This window comes from Phocoena sinus, chromosome 3, assembly GCF_008692025.1.
Source record: "Phocoena sinus isolate mPhoSin1 chromosome 3, mPhoSin1.pri, whole genome shotgun sequence".
Classification (NCBI taxonomy): Eukaryota; Metazoa; Chordata; class Mammalia; order Artiodactyla; family Phocoenidae; genus Phocoena; species Phocoena sinus.
The window spans coordinates 7355702-7369933 of record NC_045765.1 but is presented as its reverse complement, the minus strand read 5'-3'; the positions used below and the strand labels follow the sequence as shown (position 1 = coordinate 7369933).

The 14232-nt window shown below is 54.1% G+C and overlaps 2 protein-coding genes across 3 annotated transcripts; both read left to right on the top strand.

The window, feature by feature from the left end:
- Positions 1-819: 819 nt before the first annotated feature.
- On the top strand, positions 820-10290 carry AP1M2 (adaptor related protein complex 1 subunit mu 2). Of its 2 annotated transcripts, none has more exons than XM_032627132.1 (12): positions 820-936; positions 2059-2215; positions 2402-2469; positions 4388-4518; positions 4626-4773; positions 4894-5020; positions 5521-5663; positions 5744-5815; positions 7929-8087; positions 8600-8725; positions 9374-9449; positions 9881-10290. In XM_032627132.1, the coding sequence occupies exons 1-12, from the start codon at positions 895-897 to the stop codon at positions 9901-9903; spliced, it is 1272 nt and encodes a 423-aa protein (XP_032483023.1). In that variant the 5' UTR covers positions 820-894; the 3' UTR covers positions 9904-10290. The 2 variants fall into 2 exon arrangements, with proteins under 2 accessions (XP_032483023.1, XP_032483022.1); XM_032627131.1 differs by having other exon boundaries at positions 5515-5663.
- A 1378-nt stretch (positions 10291-11668) lies between these two features.
- Positions 11669-14203, top strand: CDKN2D (cyclin dependent kinase inhibitor 2D). The gene is made up of 3 exons (XM_032629058.1): positions 11669-11790; positions 12048-12203; positions 13243-14203. Exons 2-3 carry the CDS (start codon positions 12063-12065, stop codon positions 13600-13602), a joined length of 501 nt encoding a protein of 166 aa, XP_032484949.1. The 5' UTR covers positions 11669-11790; positions 12048-12062; the 3' UTR covers positions 13603-14203.
- Positions 14204-14232: the final 29 nt, after the last annotated feature.

Genomic DNA, 14232 nt, shown 5'->3' with positions numbered 1-14232 from the left:
CCATTTGCAGCAACATGGATGAATCTATCACATGTGGAATCTAAAATATGACACAAATGAATTTATCTACAAAACAGAAACAGACTCACAGACACATAGAACAGACTTGTGGTTGCAAGGGGAAGGGGGGTGGGAGAGGGATGGATTGGGAGTTTGGGATTAGCAGAAGCAAACTATTATATATAGTATGGATAAACAACAAGGTCCTGGCCTTCCCTGGTGGTGCAGTGGTTAAGAATCTGCCTGCCAATGCAGGGGACATGGGTTCAGAGCCCTAGTCCAGGAAGATCCCACATGCCGCGAAGCAACTAAGCCCATGTGCCACAACTACTGAAGCCCACGCGCCTAGAGCCCATGCTCCGCAACAAGAGAAGCCACCGCAACGAGAAGCCCGTGCACCGCACTGAAGAGTAGCCCCTGCTCGCCGCAACTAGAGAAAGCTTGCGCACAGCAACGAACGAAGACTCAACACAGCCAAAACAATAAAATTAAATTAAAAATTAATTAATCAATTAATTAAAAAAAAAGATGAGTGGCTGGGTGGATGGATGAATGGTTGATTGGTTGGATGGATAGATGAATAGATGGATGAATGGATGGGTGGATGGTTGGTTGGATGCATAGTTGGTTGGTCTGGGGTCCCCACCCATCAGCCCTCCAGGGCGCAAAGGCAAAGTGAGGCGGGGCAGCTGTCCCATCCGAAGCTCCGCCCCTCCCCGCCCCCGCAGCGTCTTCTCGTCGGCAGACTGCGCCGCTCACCTGGTGGCCTCCCCTTTAAGACGCGCTCACCTGGGTGCTCACCTGCGCGCGGGCGCTTCCGCAGGAAGAAGGAAGCGGCGCCACCGTCGCCTCCCGGCCCTCCCTCCCCACCAGCCAGGTCTGCCGGCCGCCACCATGTCCGCCTCAGCTGTCTTCATCCTCGATGTCAAGGGCAAGGTGAGTCTGGGCGCAGGGAGTGGGGAACGGACAGGTGAGGCTGCACCCTCCCGGACCCCGAGGCGGCCCCTCCTTGCAGGCAGCGAGGCCCCGGAAAGCTCTGGGGGCGTGGAGACACCCCTCCCCCAATCCCTGGGAGTCCCGCGTCGAATCCCACCTCCACTGTTCACTAGCCGCGTGTCTGAGGCAAGGGGCTTCTCCTCTCTGAGCCTCAGTCTCCCTGTCCGTACAAATGGGAATAACAGAAGTCCCCACCCAAGAAGAACGAATACAACCTTGTGCGTGTATACCACCTAGCGCAGTCGCCCTGCTGCAAACATTAGGCGTTCAGCCAATTGAAATTATTATTTCTGTCGCCATCATCATCCACAGTACTAATATTTGGGAAAGACAGCAGGGGCCGGAGAGCCTAATCCCCCTTTGGGGCTGTCTTGTCCCTTTCTGGTGCCCCCTCCCATTCGTCTTGTCATTCGGTAGCAATAATAACAGTGGCGGTGAAAATAATATTTCTGATAATAATCGTAGTGGGAGCTAAGGTGTGTGAGGACCTGCGGGTGCCCTCTCTGTTCTAAACGCTGGACTAAACAACCTCACCAAGTAGGTATTATTATTGCTGCTTGCCAGGCAGAGCTATATGAACTATGAGAGATGTATGAGAGATATATGGATATAATTGTTTCTTTTCCTTTTTTCTCTCTTTCTTTCCTTTCATCGTCCCTACCTCACCGATTTGGTGCCTATGGAGCCTGGCTTGAGAGCAGGAATTCTGGAGCTGGGGCATCTTCGTTCAATTCCCAGCTTCCTCACTGACTACGGGCGTGGTTCATACCTCAGTTTCCCCATCTGTAAAATGGAGATACCACCTACCTCATAGGGTTGTGGTGACAACAGAATAAATTAGCGAACAACCAGGCTTTAGTAGACGCCAGTGAGGGCTCTAGACGCTCTAGCTGTCATTATCACGTGCCCATTTTGCAGAGGAGGAAACTGAGATGCAGAGAGGCAGAGCCTTGCCCGTGCCCCCTCAGCCAGCAAGTAGGGTCAGAGCTCGGCACTCTGATGCCCCCGGGCGGACAGTCCCTGGATCCCAGCAGTGACCAGACCTTCTCTTCCCACCCTTAGCCCTTGATCAGCCGCAACTACAAGGGCGATGTGGCCATGAGTGAGATTGAGCACTTCATGCCTCTGCTCATGCAGAGGGAGGAGGAGGGCGCCCTGGCCCCACTGATGAGCCACGGCCGGGTCCACTTCCTGTGGATCAAATACAGCAACCTCTACTGTATCCGGGGCCACGGGAGGATCCCTGGGGGCCCGGAGTGGTGGGCAGCTCAGGCCCAGAGGTGGTGGGCTGGGACAAGAGGTGCACAATACAGCAGTGGCTCAGGCTGGAGGGTGAGGGTTCAGGGTCTGTGCTCCATTGGAACCCTTCAAAACGGCACATTTTCCTTAACCTCGCTGCCCGCAGTGGTGGCCACCACACTGAAGAACGCCAACGCCTCCCTCGTGTACTCGTTCCTCTACAAGACAGTGGAGGTAGGTCCTGGCCTTCCATTGGCCGGCTAGTCTGTCTGTCTACCTGTCTTGCCCAGCTCCTTCGGAATCCATCTCTCCTAGGAAGATTTCCCTGGGGGTGTCACCATCAAAGCCCCATCGCTCTGTGTTCTCATTAGCTGCTGTGGGATCATCTCTCCCTATAGGGTAGGAACCAAGGAGGTCTCCGGTGCTCAAAACTGAACCAGAGGGAACTGGGTTCCAGACCCAGCTCCCCCACTTCCTGGCTGTGTGACCTTGAACAAGTCACTTCTTTCTCTCTGTGCCTCTCAACTGGGTTTAGTCCTGCCGCAGGGTTGTTGTACAAATTAATCAAATTTGTACCTCTAAAGTGCCTAAAACAGTGCTCAGTATACAGTAAGTGCTCAGTAAAGGGTTGGTATTATTGTTAGCTTTACCACTAATGTTGTATCATACTATCATATGGTAATTTATTGAGCCCTTACTATATGCCATTCTCAATGACTGAGAAAGTGCTCAGTAAATACTTTTTTTTTTCCTTTGGCCGCCGTGTGGCTTATGGGATCTTAGTTCCCGACCAGGGATCGAACCCACACCCTCGGCAGTGAAAGCACAGAGTCCTGGACTTCCCTGGCCATCCAGCGGTTAAGACTCCATGCTTCCACTGCAGGGCACACGGGTTCGATCCCTGGTCAGGGACCTAAGATCCTGCATACCGCACGGTGCAGCCAAAAAAAATTCCTAGTAAATATACTATACTTCGACAAACAAGAGATCTGTATTGATTTGTCTCCTCTGCCAGGCAGAGGTGGGGACACAGCTGTGCATAAGACAGGCACTGTCCCTGCCTATGCTGAGGAGTTAAAGGGCAAGAAGGAGGGACTTCACTGGTGGCGCAGTGGTTAAGAATCTGCCTGCCAATGCAGGGGACACAGGTTCGAGCCCTGGTCCGGGAATATCCCACATGCCACAGAGCAACTAAGGCTGTGCGCCACAACTGCTGAAGCCCTCACGTTCTAGGGCCCATGCTCCGCAACAAGAGAAGCCACTACAAAGAGAAGCCCATGCACCACAACAAAGAATAGCCCCCGCTTCTACTCGCCGCAACTGGAGAAAGCCCATGTGCAGCAACAAAGACCCCCAAAAATAAATAAATAAATATGTATATAAAAAAATAAAGGGCAAGAAGGAGATTCAAAGGGACATTGTGATAACCAGTCACTGGGGTGCGAGTCTCACCCTGATACTCACAGGGGTCAAGGGATAGGGGTGGCTTCACTGAGGAGCTGAGGCCTGTCACAAGGAGGCTGCTGTGAGGAGAGTGTCCTAAGCAGTGGGCATAGCATGTGCAAAGGCCCTGAGATGGGAACAGAAAAAAGGCCAGAGAGGCTGGAGCAGGATGAAGGATGAGGTTTCCAATGCTGGGTGACTGACAGGTTCTCTGCTGTGGTGATACCTATTAATCCCAGGGACTCCCATCTTGGGGCCCCCCAAGTCCCAAGGGCCCCTGGATAGAATTCAGGGAGTCCATAAACTGAGACGTATTTCTGTGTAACAGTTTTCCTTTGCCATCTTGTGTTTCGTTTTGTTTTTTTTGTTTCTTGCTGCGCGTTGCATCTTGGCTTGTGAGATCTTAGTTCCCTAACCAGGGATGAAACCTGGGCCCTTGGCAGTGAAAGTGCAGAGTCCTAACCACTGGACCACCAGGGAATTCCCATCTTGTGTATTTTATTTCATGCATTTACAAACCTTGTTCTGAGGTGGGTCCATTCCAGGAGGGCAGAGACCCTGTTGGCTTTGTTCACCATTAATATACTGACAGTGGTATATAGTAGGCACTCAATAGTTGCTTGTTGGGTGGCTGGCTGGGTGAGTGGGGACTCAGCCCACAGCTACACCAGCCACACCTCTGTGGATGTCGGTCTCCCTGCACCCGCAGGTATTCTCTGAATACTTCAAGGAGCTGGAGGAGGAAAGCATTCGAGACAACTTTGTCATCGTCTACGAGCTGCTGGATGAGCTCATGGACTTCGGCTTCCCACAGACCACGGACAGCAAAATCCTGCAGGAGTGAGTGGGCCCTGGGTCAACCACAGGGTGGGCCATGGGTAGAAGAAAGTTGGGGAGGGCTGGGGAAGTGTCCCTGGGCCTACCTGCTCATCTCCCTGCCCTGCCAGATACATCACGCAGCAGGGCAACAAGCTGGAGACGGGCAAGTCACGAGTGCCACCCACTGTCACCAATGCTGTGTCCTGGCGCTCGGAGGGCATCAAATACAAGAAGAACGAAGTCTTCATCGATGTCATAGAGTCCGTCAACCTGCTGGTGAGCCCCCATACCTCTGTCCCACCCCTGCCATGGCCTTAGGGCAGGAGAGTGGGCCCTATGCCTGTTGACCCGCCCCCCCCGCCCGCCCCCCCCTCCCCCCCGTGTGTCCATCCTCAGGTCAACGCCAACGGCAGTGTCCTGCTGAGTGAGATCGTGGGCACCATCAAGCTCAAGGTGTTTCTCTCAGGAATGCCGGAGCTGAGGCTGGGCCTCAATGACCGCGTGCTCTTCGAGCTCACTGGCCGTAAGTTTCTGGAAGGGGGCGCAAGTGGGGAGTCTGAGACTTCGTCCCATCAGGGGTGGATGGTACCGAGAGACTTGCAGTCAGTTCTGAAATAGCACTCGCTCGCCCTCTTCTGGTTGCGTCCAGTACTGCATCTGCTGGTTCCTTGAGCAAACAATTGCTTCATTACTGAGTGCCAGGCTCAAGGAGACCGCAGTGAAGAAAAAAATCCCTGCCCTCATGGGTCTGACATTCTAGCGGGAGTAGGGGACAGAACAGCATCATATTTAACAACCTGGCAGCAAGAGCCTGATTCCCGGAGTTCAGATCCTAGCTCCGCTCCTGGCCAGCTGGGTGACCCTGGGCAAGTTACTCATCCACTCCGGGCCTCAGTTTCCTCATCTGTTAAATGGGGGTGATCGTAGCGGTAGAAAGGGAAGACAAGGATAGGGACCATGCCCCGGGCTCCAGGGTCGCCCCAGGCTTCAGGATCACGCTGCTAACTCGGCTCCGAGTTTCAGGGAGTAAGAACAAGTCCGTGGAACTGGAGGATGTGAAATTCCACCAGTGTGTGCGGCTGTCTCGCTTCGACAACGATCGTACCATCTCCTTCATTCCGCCCGACGGTGACTTCGAGCTCATGTCCTACCGCCTCAGCACCCAGGTAAGGCAGGGTCAAGCCCCTGGCAAGGGGTAAGAGTTGACCCCAGAGCCTCGGAGAACTCCCTCTTCCTCTGTCTGTAGGTCAAGCCGCTGATCTGGATTGAATCTGTCATTGAGAAATTCTCCCACAGCCGCGTGGAGATCATGGTCAAGGTGGGCCCTGGGGAATAATTGCTCACAATGCTGGATCCGCCCCTTCATACCCACCCCCCCCATCAGTGTAACCTCATCTCCTACCTCCCTCCCTGCCCCTCACTTCCTTCCAGCCACATGAGTCTTCTGGCTGGTTCTCAAACACGCCAGGCATGGTCCCCGCTGTCCCCTGGATCATTCTGCCCCCAGCCACCCATATATACACATAGCTTGCTCCTTCACCTCCTTCAGTTCTTTGCTTAAATGTCACCTCCTCAGAGAAGCCCTCCCTGATTTTCCCACCTCCCTTCTTTGCTGTAGTTTTTCCCTTATTACTTACCACCATCTGACACATGATCTGTTTTACTTATTTACTTTCATACACGTATATAAACCATATAGTGTATTTATATGGTTTAAAGATTAATAATAAGCCACACAGCTTATCTGAACGTGTCTGGCTCCACCAGCTCTTCTGAACCCCCACCTGCCCCTTCCCCAATTACTGCTCCTCTTTTGCCTGCAGGTAGCCACAATTTTGAATTTCCTGTAAATAATTTCTTTGCTTTCCTTTATAGTTTTGCCACCTGCATTTATAACCACAAACATTTCATTCTTCTGGTTTCTGACCTTTATATCCATGGACTGGAGCTGTATGACTTTCTGTATAATTTGCTTTGTTCAGGTAACGTGGATTTTTCAGAGGAATCCCAGCAGCCAGAGCTTAGTGCATCCATTTCTGTGGCTGTAGAATATTCCACCGTGAGAATCTTCTGTCCCATCTCTTGCATGGGTTGTTTTCAGTTCCTGGCTACTCTGGTTCACCTTACCATGAATACCCCTGTGCTTGTCTCCCGGTGCCCCAAGCAAGAACTTCTCCAGAGCGTATAGTTAGCCCCATTTACAGGTGGGAAAACTGAGGCCCAGAAGAATTAAGATGTCATTCATCTAGGAAGGGAGGGGCACGTTGAACTTGGGTCTGCCTGGCTCAAGAGTCTGTGTTCTCAGATTTAACTTTGTTCCCCAGTCTTAGAGTCTTCGGGGAGCTGGGTTGTGGAGTGGACGGTCACGGGGCGGGGGTGTTGACATCCCCAGTGTCCCCGTCTCTACAGGCAGGGAAAGTGGAAAGGGCCTTAAAGCTGGTGCCTTCCAGAAAGAACACCCCCTGCCTTGTTTTACCTCCAGGTCCTCTGCCCCCAATCCCACCTCTCATATATTCCCCCCCACCACCAAATTCATAAATAAGAGCAGTCATCATAATGCTAGCTACTGCACATGGACACTTAGAGTCCTTGTGTTAAAAGCCAGATCTTAAAAAAAGATCTGGCTATAATGTTGTAACTTATCTGTAAGGAGAACACGTGAGGATTGAGAACACAGGCTTGGGTCAAATCCCTGCTGTGCCGGTTATCAACTACGTGACTCGGGCAAAATGCTCTTTCTCTCTGGGCCTCGGTATCCTCATGGACCTTAGGAATGGCTCCTACTTTAGAGAATTAGTGAGAGGGCTAACTGCTTGGCACAGGGCCCAGCACATGGTAGGGGGTCAGTAAATTTCAGCTTTCAAATGAAAACTCTGTGACGGGCTAAGGACCCTTCAGGCTTTGCAGTCAGAATCTTCGGCTGTGAGTCTTGGCCAGGAGCCTTTACTTTCTTGTCTGTAAGGTGGGCTGAGAGCAGAGCCTGCCTTAGGGGCTGCTCAAATGAGGGATCTTTTGAACCAGACAAAGGTGTATGACACTTTCCAAACGGAAGGCACCAAAAGCAGGGCCTCTGGGGGACCTCCCTGGCAGTCCAGTGGTTAAGACTTTGCGCTTCCACTGCAGGGGGCGTGGGTTCCATCCCTGGTCGGGGAACTAAGATCTTGCATGCTCTGCATACAGCCAAAAAACAAAACAAAAAACAAAATCAGGACCTCTGGAGTCTCTCCTGGGTGTGGACCCCGGCTCTGCCAATTGTTGGCTGTGTGTCTCCAGGCAAATGCTTTAACTTCTCTGTGCCTGTTTCCTCATCTGGAAAATAGGCTGGATTATGGTCCCCATTTCAGGGCTTTTGATGAGCTGGCACATGAAAAGGCCTTGGTGAATATTTGCCTGAGTGAATTCCTCATGCCCCATGTTCTCTCCACTGACAGGCTAAGGGGCAGTTTAAGAAGCAGTCGGTGGCCAACAGCGTGGAGATATCTGTGCCGGTACCCAGTGATGCCGACTCCCCACGCTTCAAGACCAGCGTGGGCAGTGCCAAGTACATGCCAGAGAAGAACATCGTTATCTGGAGTATCAAGTCTTTCCCGGTGAGCACCGGGGATGGGCGGGGGATCTGGGGGACCTACCCCTGCTTCTTGAGGGCAAGGCAGAGAATAAATCAGAGAGCCACCTACGTGTGCACACGGCTATCCTTCAGGGATGCTAAAGCTGGAAACCAGACCAGCATAATAGTTAAATTCTCCCAATCCCAGACAGCCTTGGGAATCCCACTTCCTCTCATGGAGCCTCAGTTTGCCCATCTGTAAAATAGGCAATATCATGTTACCCACATCCTTGGGCTGCTGGAGGGAGGATTGGTCTGTCCCTGGGATATTGGTGGGGCTGTTCATCAGGGCCTGGAAAATGGGAGGTGATCATTAGAAGGTCCCTGACCAGGCTTTGCAGTCAGAAGCTTTGGCTGTGAGTCTTGGCCAGGAGCCTTTACTTTCTGGTCTGTAAAACAGGCTGAGAGCAGAGCCTACACCTAGGGGCTGCCATGAGGATTGTCTGGGGTATAGAGGGGCCCCTCAATGTGTCTGATACCTCCATGTGCCCTCAGGGGGGCAAGGAGTACCTGATGCGCGCCCACTTTGGCCTCCCCAGCGTGGAGAAGGAGGAGGTAGAGGGCCGGCCCCCCATCGGAGTCAAGTTTGAGATCCCCTATTTCACCGTCTCCGGGATCCAGGTGAGAGAAGTGGGCAGAGTGGCTCCTCTCCTTGACCTCAGTGGGTTCCCTGCTCTCCTATCTCTTAGCTTGGATCACCTCCGTTCCCTGGCCTGGCATATCTCTCCTTTGCAATCATCCTTGTCTTTTCCTGGAACAGTGTTGCCTTTTCTGCTCTCAGCCTGGGTCCCCTCCCCCTCCCCCTCTTACTTTGCCCTGTGCCTAAACTGTGTTGTGTCTATTCCCTTATACTGAGCCATCTTTCCCACTGTCCTGGACGACCTCTCCCCTAACCAACCCCCGACACTGTCCTTGCCATATCTTTGCCCTGAGCCATGTTACTTCATTTCTCCCAGCCTGTGCTTTTTTTTTTTTAAAAAAATATTTATTTATTTATTTGGTTGCACTGGGTCTTAGTTGCAGCAGGCGGGCTCCTTAGTTGTGGCATGCGAACTCTTAGTTGCAGCATGCATGTGGGATCAAGTTCCCTGACCAGGGATCGAACCCTGGGTCCCCTGCATTGGGAGCTCAGAGTCTTAACCACTGTGCCACCAGGGAAGTCCCCAAGCCTGTGATTTCTTATTCCCCGAAGTTGTGTTATATATTTTCCCCTGGCCCCAGCCAGCTCTCTCCCCCTAGCCTGGGCCACCTCCTATCATCCCTTTTCAGGTCCGATACATGAAGATCATCGAGAAGAGTGGTTACCAGGCCCTGCCCTGGGTCCGCTATATCACCCAGAGTGGCGGTAAGGCAGCCCAGCTCCCTGGGATGACGGAGACAAGGAGATGAAAGGGGATGGTCTTAGGGCTTTAATACATCCTGTCTCAGAGGGCTCCAAAACTCAACAGGCCTGGCCCCAAGTCTACCCTGTCTTTGTCAGTGTGCCACCCTGGGCCTCAGTTTGCTTATCTTTAAAGTGGCGACAGTTGCCAGTTCCAGGTTAGTGGTGGTGGGGTTTGGATGAGGGGCTGAACACATAGCACCCTCATCTACTGCCTGGAAGCAGGCTTGTTGCTGTGGTTACAGCCCCCATGTTTGAGCCAGTCCTTAGCCTTGTTTCATACCTGTAGGGTTGATCATGAGCGCTGGGGAAGGGGCTGGACTTGGGTGGGGGGCCTGTCTCTTTGACTCCTTTCCCCAGTTCTGAGATGGTCCCTGCTCATTGTTTCCCTGCAGATTATCAACTTCGTACCAGCTAGAAGGGAGAAGAAGTGGGGGCTTGAACATAGGCCGTCCTCTCCCCAGGCCCCGACTGCGAACTCTAGAGAGAGAGAGGGAAGATGGGATGCGTGTGTGTGTGGGACGGCAGTCCCTGAATTAGCAGTTTCTTAAGGGCTGGCTGGCTCCCAGCCTTTTCCTTTACCCATAGGCTGGGAGGGATGGTCTCCCTGTCTCCAGGCTCCCGCCCCTCCCCCCTCCCATTTTATATGAAGAAATAGAAAAGGGGCTTGAAGTCCCCCTCATGAGTGCCTTCTTGCAGTGACCTGCCTTAGGAGGTGTGGGGAGGCCCTCCTCCACAGCTGCTGAGCCCAGAGACCCCGCTGGCCCATTCTGAGTTTTAGGATGGCATTAAAAATGAATCTAGCTGCTGTTATGTGTTTCTTGGCTGGCGGCTGGGGGGTGCCAGGGCTGTCCCCTGAAGTGCTGGGATAACCGTGAGCAACACATATCCATTTCTCATCCCGATTGCCACTCATCTGGGCCCTCGTAGTTGCCCCCACTTTGGTTCCCAGGGCTCTGGGCTTCCCTCCCCCACGACAGCCAGTTACCATCATAGCCGCCAGAGGGCGCCCGTTAACTCCTAAATCAGATCATAGCTCCATTCTTTTTAAAAAGTAAAAGTCAAGCGCTCACAGCAGCCCACAGGCCTGATCAACATTACCCCTCCCCGTCCCCTACCTGCCCTCACCTCCTGCCCCCTCTCTCCCTCTCTCCCTCACTCTTCCTGGACTTACTAGGCGTGCTCCTACCTTAGGGCCTTTACATCTGCAGCGTCTTCACCTGGTATGCTTTCCCCCAGAGATCCCACATGGCTCCTTCCCTCACCTTCAGGTCTCAAATCAAATGTCACCTCCTCAGGGTGGCCCTCTCTGACCTCTCTCTTTCAACGGCCTTCTTTTCCCAAGAGACTATTACTTATCCCGATTTGTCAGCTCCACAGTGTATACCATTCTGAAAATATGTAATTATTGTCTTCTCCAGCCCTAAACGGTAGGCGTCCTGCAGCAGGAGGCACCCAGCTTGCTCTCCACTTGGCCGCCTAGTACACAGTAGGTGCTCCGTAAATGTTTGAAGGTCTCTGTTAAGAGCCTCCGACCGCGACTCTCGCCTCCCAGGCTTACCCACGTGGCACCTGCAGCGTGAACTTTCCTCCACGCCCTTGCACTTGCTGTGCCCCGGCTGGCCCCAACTGAGCCGAATGTGATTCCTTCCTCATCCACCCCGTTTCCACGTTTTATTTTCTTCACCGTGCTTAAGACTATCTAAAATTATTAAGTTGCTTGAATGTGCGCTCCCCAGCGCCGGGTTCCTGCACACAGAGAACGGTTCCTGCACACAGAGAGTGAATGAATCAAAGCGCTCAGCACAGTAAGAGCTAATAAATACTTATCGCACGGTAGAACTCCGAACAGGGCGGCCCCAGCCCTGCCTCCCTTTCCCTCGGAGGTGCCGAGGTCCCGGAGCGGCCCGTGCTACTCTGCTCCTGACCTTTCTCCCCTGGGTCAGTTAAACCGGCCCTCTTTCCCGCCCGCCCGGCGCATTTGAAAAACCGAAAACCCCGCCATTGCCGGCGGTCTACCGGTCGCCGCAGTTCGCCCAATCAGAAGCGGACCCGCCCACGCCCGTGTGCACAGCCTCCCTGGCGACGCGTGGCCATTGGCTGCGCTGGCCGAGTGGGCGGGGCACTATAGGGTCCAGAGCCGGGCAATGCAGCTGGGCTACAACCTAGCTAGTTCTTAAGAAAACGAATCCGCGGCGTTCGGGGGCGGGACCCTGAGCGCGTTGGCTCCGCCCCCTGGCGGCCGGCTCGGCTGCGGCGTCGGCGTCTGCTCAGAACAGACCCCGCCCGTCGAGGAGGAGGGAGGGTGAGTTGGGGGAGACCCGGCCCCCAAGGGGCGGGCGCCGGGCCGGGCGCTGCGGGCCTCGGAGGGTTGGGCCCGGGCCCACCGGCCGATAGGGGGAGGAGCCGGCCGGGAGGGCGGGGGTCGCGCAGGAGCCCCGGACTGGCGAGTCGGACCAGGAGCCTCGCGCAGGCCGGGGACGCTGTGGGAGGGTTGTTCGGGCCAGCGTCGGTGGGCTCCCCCGCACTGACCGCGTCGGGGTGGGGCGGGGGGCTTCGCAGGCCGCAAATATCGACATGCTGCTGGAGGAGGTCCGCGCCGGCGACCGGCTGAGCGGGGCGGCGGCCCGGGGAGACGTGCAGGAGGTGCGCCGCCTTCTGCACCGCGAGCTGGTGCACCCCGACGCCCTGAACCGCTTTGGCAAGACGGCGCTGCAGGTGAGGCCCGGCCCTCCCGCAGCGAGGGCGAGGCGGGGAGCGGGGCGAGGATCGGGACCCCAGATACCTTCCCTCTTCTCTCCTTGTTCCCGTTGGTAGCCGACTGGGGTCTGTTCCTCCATCGCTGGGCAGACTTGGCTCCCTGATGTCCCCTTTCTTAGGTGGGTGGTGGATGGGGTTAGGTTGGGGGAGGGGAGAACTTTCCATCTTTGGAGTATTCCTCGTTCTATGATTGCGGAGGATTCAGTTTCCCTGGAGAAGTTCGTATTCCTTGGGTGAGGGTTCAGCTTCTTTGGATCCCGGTTTCATGAGGACGGCTCCGGTTTCTTGGAGCTTGCATGGAGGATCCGACCGCAGGAAAAAAGGATTCATGTTTCCAGGGTGTCCCCATTTTCTGGGGGGGTTCTCTGAGAGGTATCCAGTTTCTGGGGGGTCGGGGAATCTCCATTCCCGCGGGATTTTCATATTGGCATATTATTGGGGAGATCCCAATAAGGGAATAGTTACAGATTGCATGGGAGTCCCTCTTCCCTTGGGGACATTTACAAAAGGGGAACCCCATTTCTTGAGAGGGTCAGGTACCTTTGGGAGCATCCTCACTATATGAGAGGGGGAAATTCCTTGGAGATGGAGTTTCAAATTCACTGGCCATCTCCTTTCCCTTGAGGGGGCTGTTCTCTGAGGTCTGTTTCCTGGCGGGGGTTTCATATTTCCTGATGATTTCCCATCTGTGGAGAGAAGTGTCTCTGGTTCCTTGGGGGAGGGTCTCAGGTTCCTTGAAAGTTTCCATGGGGCTATACCCTAGGGGGAGTGTATTATCCTTGGGGCGGGGGTGGCCAGTTTTTTGAGGGTCCTTATTCCCAGATCATCTTCTATGGGGTCTCAACAGCTGCCTGGGAGTTTATGTTCCCTGAAGTTTCTCGTTCGCTAGAGGACCTCGTCTCTGGCATTCTCTACTCCTGAATGCCCCTCTCTGCAATCACCCATTTTCCTGGACCTCCTCCTTCGGAGACCCCCTCACCCTCTACCCCCCGAACAGGTCATGATGTTTGGCAGCCCCACCATCGCCGTGGAGCTCCTGAAGCAAGGTGCCAGCCCCAATGTCCAGGATGCTTCCGGCACCACTCCAGCCCATGATGCAGCACGCACTGGATTCCTTGACACCCTGAAAGTGTTGGTGGAGCATGGCGCTGATGTCAATGCACCTGATGGCACCGGGGCCCTCCCCATCCATCTGGCAGTGAGAGAGGGCCACACGGCTGTGGTCGGCTTCCTGGCTGCCGAGTCCGATCTTCATCACAGGGACGCCAGGGGGCTCACACCTCTGGAGCTGGCAAGGGGGAGAGGCGCTAAGGATCTCATGGACATACTGCAGTGGCATACGGTGGCACCACTGTGACCTGGGGCCACCCACTCCGGCAGCAGGACCCGGCTGGGTTCTGTGTCAGAAGAGGAGGGAAGAAACACTTTCTCCCTTTCTTCCTCCTGCCCACTGCCGAGGGGCACCAGTTTGTGGCTTGTTGGTGTTGATTTCTGGGGTGTGTGTGTTTGAGGTACATTTCTCATTTTTTTTTCTCACCCCTTTTGGTGTGTTGGGCAGAGAAGGGCTCCTGCAGGCAACAGCCACCTAAACGGTTCGGTTTCCTCCACGCCCCGACTGCTGGGGCTACAGACGAGTCCCAAGGGCAGAGCGTTTAAAGCCCCAGCCCTAGAGTGAGGTCATCGCTTCCAAGGCTCCTGGAACCTGTCGACCTTGGCTGGCTGTACCCAGAGAGAGACCTCAAGTGTGCACACTGCTTTCCGGCATGGGGGAGGGGGGAGTGTTCCAAATCAATAAAAGGGTAGTATGAGTTCATTCATATTTTGTTGAAAGCTTGGTTTCCAGTCCCTTGTACAGCGTTAAAGAAAAAAAAAAGTCTATTTATTATGATTTATGGAAGAAATTGTTGTGTGTGTAATTTAATGTTTTTACCCATTAAATTAAGACTTGTGCATGATCACAGCGCCGGTGGCTTCTGATTTTTGAGGC

Bases quoted from the DNA above. Each gene is read 5' to 3' on its own strand.
- AP1M2 (XM_032627131.1), top strand. From the start codon at position 895: ATGTCCGCCTCAGCTGTCTTCATCCTCGATGTCAAGGGCAAG. The intron at 5,021-5,514 runs GTAAGTTTCTGG...CTCGGCTCCGAG, and splicing joins GCTCTTCGAGCTCACTGGCC to TTTCAGGGAGTAAGAACAAG. The intron at 5,816-7,928 runs GTGGGCCCTGGG...CTCCACTGACAG, and splicing joins GCGTGGAGATCATGGTCAAG to GCTAAGGGGCAGTTTAAGAA.
- CDKN2D (XM_032629058.1), top strand. From the start codon at position 12,063: ATGCTGCTGGAGGAGGTCCGCGCCGGCGACCGGCTGAGCGGGGCGGCG. The intron at 12,204-13,242 runs GTGAGGCCCGGC...CCCCCCGAACAG, and splicing joins TTGGCAAGACGGCGCTGCAG to GTCATGATGTTTGGCAGCCC.